The sequence below is a fragment of the Triticum aestivum genome, chromosome 3A (genome assembly GCF_018294505.1).
Source record: "Triticum aestivum cultivar Chinese Spring chromosome 3A, IWGSC CS RefSeq v2.1, whole genome shotgun sequence".
NCBI lineage: Eukaryota > Viridiplantae > Streptophyta > Magnoliopsida > Poales > Poaceae > Triticum > Triticum aestivum.
Window position 1 is genome coordinate 642410740 of NC_057800.1, and position 9408 is coordinate 642420147.

The following is a 9408-nucleotide window of genomic DNA, read 5'->3' on the forward strand; positions in this document are numbered from 1 at the left end:
GCAGTTCTGACTCGGAGAAAATAGGGTTCACTCGACAGAGCACACACCCTCAATAGTACTGGGTAGAATTACTCGAAGGTACCAAGGCTAGGAAAAACAAAGGATTGAGTGGCAGGAGTAAAAGGAGTAAAATTCCGAGGGACTTTGGTTGAGGATTTTATCTTGGAGTTCAACCATTGTTCTTTTATTTGTGCCCTTCTGATAGTATAATTGTACTAACATTGATGTGAACTTTGGATTCACCAAAGACCTATAAATTACATCCTGGGAGTTTGAAGCAAGTAACCACCTGAAGATGTAAAAGTAGGAGTCACACTCACATATGGGGACTAATTTACTGAAATAAATTTGATGAACTCTTAGTCATATCAATTGTCTTGCCATTCATCACGAAAACCTGATAAGATGCACTTTCAATTGGCCATATAGATCCAAGATGTTTAATGAAAGGATAAGGATGAAACAATGTGCCATTTCGCCCAATCTTTGTACTAGAGGTCACTGCCTGTAAAATGGGTGTCTCGCCATTTTTTCATGAATTTTGGGAGGTAGAACTATGTTGGAGAATTTATTGGCTAATGGGAACTGAAACGGATTTTTTTTAAGATGCAAATATTGGACTTGACATGATTATGTTTTTGCTGTTTTTTTTGTGTGTGGGATTTATCACAAGTATTGTGGTGTCCTCTTTGGAAAGGCAACATTAGGGTTTAAGATTTCCAAAGGATTACACTTACAATTTGAGGAAAAGCTCAAGGAGATGGGACCCTTGGGTACCAATAATTGGTGGGAGATATTTCTTGTCTTGGATGAAAAGAATCATTGTGATCAAAGACCACCACAAGATCCTAAATCCAGTTAAAGAAGAAGAAGAAAACATATCTAGCTTGTTCTCATGCACGCAATGACATCTCTTTCTGCAACCTTCCTTTCCTCATACAAAAGACCAACTTTTATGAAAACATTATTACCAAACATAATCATCATAATATATGCAGCCCAAAGCCTAGGAAGAAAGTACACGGTGGCAAAGATGACAAAATGCTGGTCCTGTTAGGACAGGCTTTTGACCAACAATTACTTTATGAGTTTATGTGACACCAAACTGATGTCTTAGATTCATATTCCATGTACTTCATGTGACAGAAAATCCATGTCATTAGACTCGTATTCCAAAGTACTTTATGTGACATAAAATCCATGTCATTAGACTCATATTCCAAAGTACTTTATGAATATGACAAAATTTATATATTAATAGTGTAATTGTTGGTCAAAGGTACCATTTGAAAAGAGGGAGTATAAGACTATAAGTACAACATTAGAAAAAATAAGGGAGGGCTACAATTTTCACAGGTGAATAACTTCTTGCTATATCAGATACCCACAGCATACTAGTACATGATTGTTGACTAAAACGAAAACAACTCTATGGATAAAGGCTAACCACAACCTACAAAAAATTTGGGACATCTGCATGTCCTGAAAGTTTGCATTGAAGCCAGCACCATCAAACAGCTGCCTTCGTCGCAAGAAATTTGGCAGTAGAATTTTCCCACTCCGCCAATAATCTGATGTCTCTGAAGGAACACCTTTCTGCAGTACATGAACAGGTGAAATGGTTCAGTTAGATGTAGCTCACATGAAATTAAAGATGAAGATCTGAAATCAGTAATACAGTACTTCACCTTCAACTTCACCCAATCACACCAAAGAATCATTATACCAGATTACTATATAGACAGCAGATGCATGAGTAACTGCAATTTCAGTCCGATGAAATCAGTGTACCAATGGCACATGTCTGCTCGCCCTTCCTTTTTTCCGCCTGAAGTGCTCCTTAGCTTATGTTTGTCATAAAGATCACCTCGGAATGATAGTGCCATGATACATCTAACAACTGTGCCCCGATCAAGCTGGTATACAACGGCAGGATTGCAAGAAATTAAAAGAATATACAGATCATCTTTTCGATGGCAACATATCACCTCTTGTAAGGCTTGATGTGATATGATTTGTATTCATCGCCAAATTTTGCTGATTCTTCATCAACCCTTTTTTTCAGCCTTCTCCAGGTCCTTAACATGTCCGCTTGTATAAGACCGCGATACAGTGTTTCAAAGGTGATCTTCTGGGGAAGAAAACCTTTCTCTATCATTTCCATGAAGAACTGGCATGCCTCCTTCCATTTTTCCTTGACACAAAAACCATGAATCAGCAAGGTGTATGAATCAAGATCAGGACCCACGGTGCTCTCACACATATCATTCCAAAGTTCCATAACAGTTTCATGTTGGTCCAACTTGATGAACATTCCAAGCAATATATTGTAGCTATGAATATCTGGTGCAGTTGGTGAACAAGGAGCCTTCATCTTGTTGTACAATTCAAGGGCGCCACTAACATCTTTTCTCCCTCGGTACTCTTTGAAGAAGCAATTATAGGTCGCTGGGGAGGGACACACCCCCTCACTAACCATCTCACCGAGCAACTTCTCAGCATCTTCCAGTCTCCCACACGAAGCAAGGCACTTGATCACAGAAGTGTAGGTTGCCACTGTGGGGCAAATGCCTCTATCCTTCATCGAGCGGAACATACACAAACATAGTTCAGCCTTATGTGCACGACTGTAAACATGCAGGATGATTGAGTAGCTCGTTACATCTGGTTCAATTCCCCTGTCACTCATCTCCTTCAAGAGATTCTCAGCTGCGTTAACTGTTCTATCAAACCGGTTATCAGGGTGCAAACTTGCATGCCTACAGATACCATTTAAGAGAATGTTGTATGTAACTATGTTCGGCTCTATCCCACGATCAATCATATCTTTTAGGAATTTCTGGGACATGTCACTTCGGTTTACCTTGCACCAGCCATAAATTAAGATAGTGTACATCTTTTCATTTGGTTCATATTTGTATTTTCTTTTATTGAATATCTCCACAGCAACCTGCAATGGTGATAAAAATGCCAGTGGGCACATTAGAGAATTATTACCAGACCCTCCAAACAATGTACATAAAGTAGACTACAACTGTGTGACAGCTGATTAATGTAATTCAAACACTTGTTAGGCAAATAGTATATCTATTTTAGATGAAATAGAGATACTTTTAAGTCAACTGTTTCTATTTCGTCTAAAAATATCTCTACAACTTTCTACACATACCTTATTTGACTATCAAACTGAAGTAAAAACTTCCAGCCAAACCATACGCATTAGGATGCAGGCACTTAGTAAAGTTGATCTATTTTGGCATCACATAAGTTACATGTCCAAGAAATCCAAAATGCTTCTCTACTCGCTACTGAAGCTACAGATACAAAACATTTATGAGGACATGAGGGCAAACCACTCCATTGGCACCATATTCCCAAACAAACAAACAAAAATCAGTTCAACATTCACAGGAAAACATCAAGATGAGACTAAAGCCAAAAAGAACAACTCCATTCATCTAAATCCCAGAATCCAAGCATTAAAAACATATCTAGATGGAAACACCAAAACCATTGGTTAGCATAGTCTTATCTTTGTACACGCGGAAATGCCCAAGATCAAATATCTGGAGTAGAATCTTACTTTGTTAATGCTCATAAAAAAACTAGAAATGCATGATCAACCAAGGAAGCAATTTAAGCACTTAATCCTTTCTGCCATCTTGCAGGCATGATCTAATTGTCATGCCAGGTATTTCATCAACCTGAAATGATAATGCTTCTGCTGAGATCCTGATCAACAAGCTTGCCTCTATATACTAATTTCTTTGAATTAGTAACTTTGCCATTATTTTTTCCATTCCAGAAAATGAACTGTGATATTGTGGTTTCTCTTTGAAGGATTGTCCACAGGGATACTAAAATTCAGGTTTCATTTTCTTGTAGATCTTTATCATCACGGTTAATTTGACTCGCAAGAAGCCGAACAAACTGGACAGAATCATTATTGTGGATGCCGTCTAGTACTTACAAACTGAACAAGCTGAACAAACTTGTAGATGTCATCTAGTGCTTACAAATTGCACACCACAAACTGCACAGAATAAGAAGCAAATCCATGACCGACCAATTTCATACACAATATCAGAACAAAAAAAAGAGGAAAATTTGCAGATTGAATCAGCCTAATTGCAACTGCACCAATTCATTACTATGAAACGTCTCATCAAACTACAGGCAATGTTCACTCTGAACCTACCAAACTGCAGACCACAAAAAGCAAATCACAATGAGAGGCCAAGAGTTTCATGGTGCACCACAAAAAGCTTAAGGGGCAGCACATTCATATATTTATAGACATAGAAAGCCAACACAATCTTCACTTGAATGCATTCATATTCTCATCGTAAGCTCACAATTGTAACTTGCAACAAAACAATGAAAATCGCCACTCGCCATAACAGACATTTAAATATAGAGCAGGAGGCTACAAACTACAACAGGCATAGTACAGAAATCAGAAATGCAGTGTTAAGAGACCTTACACTATCTGCAATCAATCAAACTAAGAGGATTACCACCTAGGCATCCAGATCACGAACCTTGGGGTACTTGTACTTGCAGAGCGTGTCGAGAAGAGTGGTGAACTCCTGGGCATCGGGTTCTCTCCCTAGGAAAGCCTCCATGTCGTCGAACGCGCGCACCGCCTGCCTGGTCAATCCCGCGGCGACGTACCTCCTGGCGAGCACCGCGAACGTGCGGGGCGTGGCGGCGCCGTCCGCCGCGGCCTCGACAACGAGCCGCCACGCGGCGTCGAACTGGTGCGCCCGGCCGAGGGCGTCGACGACGGCGTCGTAGGCGTCGGCGTTGGGCGGGGAGGAGACGGACGGGTGGAGGCGGACGGCGTTGAGGAGTGAGAGCGCGAGCTTGGACGCGCCGCGGAGGCGGAGGAGGATCTGCACGAGGAGATCCTGGGAGAGGGAGACGCCCCCGCCGGAGAGGAGCTGGAGCGGCGACTCGGACGGGTGGAAGGGGTTGTGGTGCGCGAGGAGCAGGCGCGCGAGCTCGTCGGCGGTGGGCGACGGAGTGACGGGAGGCAGAGCGAGGAGGTGGGCTGGGGAGGGGAACGCATCGGTGATTGCCGTGCATAGGAGGCGGCGGGTTGCAGCCATGGCGTTGGCGGCGGCCGTGGGCGAGCGCAGCATGGTGGGCGGCGGCGGCGGGTACACTGTGGTGTACCAGAGGGGCTAAGCCCAAGCCCAAAAGTCCAAAACGAACCACCGTTTTTTTGGGGGCAAACTAAGGCAGCATACCTGGCCAAACGGCCCGGCCCGGCCCGGCCCATTGTAATCGTGCCTGGCCCGGCATGGCCCGCCAGGGCACGATTACTATACGGGCCGTGTGGGCCCGCGTGCTGCGCCCTCAGGCCCGGGCACAACCCAATTAGTAAATGGGCTGGCACGTTGGCCCGTTTAGCACGGTGGGCCGCATATTTTCAGTCTATTATTTGCCGCACTGAGCGTTTTTAGCCTATTTTTATATGTTGGGCCATATATAGATGTATAAAAAAATAAAGAAAACTTAATCGGGCCGTGCCGTGCCGGCCCGCGAGCCTAGCCTCCAGGCCCAGGCACGGCCCAGGGCGTGCCGTGTGCCGGGCCCGACCCGTTTAGCCCGTGTCGTGCCTGGCCCAAGTCGGGCCGTGCCGGCGTGCTCACGGGCCGGCCCGAAAAAACCGGCCCATTTGGCCAGCTATATAAGGCAGGTCTAACCAACCCACAAATTTTCTCCCGCCTCCGTCCACGAACACGGGGATCAGTCCGCGGACACGCCATCCAACCATGACCGCATACATTTCAAACTCTTTTTCAACAAAGGAATGGAATTCATGCAAACAAGGTTAGATTTCATATAAACATGACGGATTTCATATAAACCGGACGAAAACGGTTACATTTTGAACATATTTTCAACTAATAAAAAACTAAAACTATGTGCACGTACGGTCATGTGGAGCTTCATTCCCGCGACATAAATACACTGCACTAGTTTATGGTCGCCCGCAGCTTGTCTTCCCCATGTTTGACAGCCCGCTAACCGGACTGCCGGGAGCCCTAGAGGCATATTCTTCCCCCATATCTTCCCTATGTCCAACTGCGCTGCTCATTGGAGCAGCAAAGAGGGTGCTTCTGTGGATCTCAGGCGGGTGCCTAGGATGGTCTGAGATAACGAACAACCGGCCAAGTCACCGGCGACGGCCTTCCTGGGACCCAAGAAGCGACGGCCTCCCGTGTTCTATTTCTCCTCGATGACGGCGGTGGGCACGGACGTGCTGCCGCCACCTTGTCGACATTCGTGTAGCCGGCTTCTTTCTCTGCCTACACGGCACGGCTACGCGTGCATTGACGACAGATGGCGCGGTCGCATGCACTGGAGGCGGTGATGCCTGTGCCAGCCTGGAGCAACTCACCACTCCTTCGCGAGCTGGCTTGGAGCAGCGAGTTGCTGAATCGCTCATCGGCTTGGGGCGGCAACTTGCTCAAACGGGCTAGACGAGCGGGATGGAGCAACGAGGTGCCTCGCTCGTACCCGCCGAGCTCGGCGGGTCACTCGGTAGACTTTTATGCCGGAGAACTGCTCTTCTGGCTCGTTGGATGCCATTGAAAGATTGGAGAAAATGGTGGAAGGAGGAGATGGGGAGTGGTGGAGTGGCGTGATTCAGAGTCTGGCCTGGTTTATATAGAGGGCGGACGGGAGGAGCATGCCCTGCGTTGTGTTTAATATAGGCCCGCTCGTGAACGGACGTGTGGCTAGAGTAGGTTTCTCGACTTCCACGCGGGTTTAATGGATGTGTTTGAATGCGGCAAGGAGGCGTGTTCAGCCGGGTGTGCAGCGGGCGGCACCCTCGGCCGGCGCGCTGCTTCAATGGCGGAGGCAGTGAGAGGCCGCGTCCGCCCTGAGCCGCCTTCAATGTGGAGCAGCGCGCTCTACAGCGACATGAATGTGGGCAATTGGCACCGAAAGGGAAGCGCGCGTGGGAGGGGGAGGAGTTTTTGACACGCCAGGACTGTTAGAAACAGGTTTGGGAGCGGTCCAGACTCCCGCAAATCGCTCCCACGTTTGTCTCAAGTTTGCGGGAGAAAAACGCGTTCGTACCACACTGCAGACCGATACAAGCCCGCGTTCGTACCACATTGACGATCGGCGTTGGAGATACCCTAACACCATGTTTCGTTCCTTTATCCAGCAAAGTAGAGTAGAGTGATAGGTTAAAAAAGCAAAGTAGAGTGAAATGCCCTAATTTCTTTACCCTAAAAAAGTACAGTGAATTCCCCTCTCACTTCTCCCTTCCAACACTTTCCAACTAGTCTCTTCCCGTCCTCTCTCGAAACTGCCTATAGAAGAGGGCAGGGTAAGACCGGTGGTCTCCTTCACCTCAGGTGGCCATTATGGCTACTGGAGGGGTGGGAGATCTCGGATCTGATGCCTGACGGTGTATATACCTAGATTTTCTAGGTTTGGTGTCCTTTGCACCGGCGTCATGGCGGAGGGGAAGTCGGTGTGTGGAATAAAGTGGCCCGGTCACCTTCTTCGCTCGCCTGTCGTCGCTCTTGGCACTAGCGAGGAGCTGGGGTCCTTTTGGTCTCGCGGATCTGAGTGTTTACGATCCCGCGAGTTGGTCGTCACCGTCGTCGGTCACTGCGAGGCTCCTTGCTGCGGCGAGAAGGCGAGCGGGGTCGAGGATTCTAACCCATGGCGTTCGCGGCTTTGGCCATGTGGAGCGGTGGTTGGGGCTTGTCCGTTTCTTCGGCTCCATGGGAAGATGCTTCTGGCGCTTCTTTTGCTGTGGACGCAGGAGGTGGCTACGACAGGGATGGAGGATTGGAGGTTGTTCATCGGCGATTGGTCTTTGAACCTGCTTCAGCGAAGCTGGCCGATGCGGATCCGGCGTGGCATGGGGCGTCGCTTCGGCAGCCTGGACATTTCAGCTCTACTCAAGATCTCGCCTCTCTCGGCGGGCTACGATTGTGTGGCTCACAAAGCTTACAAGCGATGGTGCTTCTCCGGATCTAAAGGGGTTGGTCGCTTTTCTTCTCTCTCCGGCGGCGACGACGGCGAGATGTGGGTAGCGGCAGTTGTGTGGTCGAGTTGGATTTGGTGTTCTTCCGTAACCTATGTGGATGTACTCGTATCTACTGTATGTCTGCTTGTAATGTTTTCCTTAACATAATATAATCTCAAGTATTTTCCTCAAAAAAAGTATAGTGAATTCATCTATGATCCAAAAGCGATCTACCCTATAAAATGTCTTTACTGTAAAAATGTAGAGTGAATTAATCTATGATCCAAAAGCGATTCAAAAACAATCCATGTAACTCAAAACTCACGCAATTTACCCTATACACTGGTTTAAGTTATACACTTTGATCCAAAAGCAATTTTGAAGGGAGAAAACAAGCACCAAAATTTGTAAGGTTTCCTCGTAAAATGTATTTTAGTTAAGGGCCTGTTTTGAACCCCTCCAACTCTCAACTCCACAAACTTCTCGTTTGAAGTTGACTTGACCGCTTTATCTTCTAGAAGTTGAATTCCCGAAGCTAAGATGGGCCGGTAGTGCAATTTTGTGAAGCAAAGGGAACACAGCTCCATGTTTTGAAGAATCTGGAGTTCCCCTTATTTACAACCAGATTGCCACTGCTTAGGAAAACAATTCGACAACCCACCTCTTGCTCACTCGAACAGAAACACACGAACAACTCGGTAATATCTCCCCTCTCCCTCACGTTATCCCTCTGGAAACCCTCAACGCCACCGTCCCACCGCCACGCCCGCCCCCCTCGGTCGCCGCCTAGATTCTCTCCAACGACTCCAGATCTGGCCTTCACAATGAGTTCCTCGCCGATTCCCGTCCTCACAGCCGCAAGTACCACCGTCAGCGAGGAGCGGCGCCATGGGGGAAGGAGGATCTCATCCAGATGCCATTGACGCCAGCGAGGAGCAGCGCCAGTGGGGGGAGGAGGAGCTCAGCGAGGAGCGGCGCCGATGAGCAAGGAGGAGCATCCCAACTTCATAAACATTCTCTATACACCTCTCTATAGAACCAAAAATCACAAGGAAGGAGCAGCTCAGTGAGGAGCAGCGCCGGTGTGGAAATGGGCTGCTTCCAGCTAGCCCAAGGTGGCAAGAAGCTGGGCTTCACCGCCCTAGCTGGGCTGCCAGCTCACTCGGGCGCTGGGAGAAGCTAGCGAGGTTGTTTGTTGGACGTCACATGAAGTGAGAAGTCAGGTTAGAAGCTGGATACGAGAAGTTTTGGACAAGCTAGAGAGTCTCTGAACATGCCGTAAACTACAAATCTCTATCTCCTCCCTCTTCTTCCACCAACATCTCATCAAACATTGCACGTGCAAAGCGGCTTGCATGTCCGCCATCGACCAATCATCTCAACATGGGCACCGCTCATGAATGTTG

General features: G+C 47.4%; 1 protein-coding gene across 2 annotated transcripts; it reads right to left on the bottom strand.

Annotated features, from left to right (window-relative positions):
• Positions 1–1302: 1302 nt before the first annotated feature.
• LOC123062833 (pentatricopeptide repeat-containing protein At2g13420, mitochondrial) lies at positions 1303–5195 on the bottom strand. 2 transcript variants are annotated; one of them, XM_044486508.1, is made up of 3 exons: positions 4542–5195; positions 1689–2950; positions 1303–1596 (listed from the first exon to the last, which is right to left on the bottom strand). In XM_044486508.1, the coding sequence occupies exons 1-2, from the start codon at positions 5142–5144 to the stop codon at positions 1985–1987; spliced, it is 1569 nt and encodes a 522-aa protein (XP_044342443.1). In that variant the 5' UTR covers positions 5145–5195; the 3' UTR covers positions 1303–1596; positions 1689–1984. The 2 variants fall into 2 exon arrangements, with proteins under 2 accessions (XP_044342443.1, XP_044342444.1); XM_044486509.1 differs by lacking the exon at positions 1303–1596 and having other exon boundaries at positions 2490–2759; positions 2864–2950.
• Between the last annotated feature and the right edge of the window lie 4213 nt (positions 5196–9408).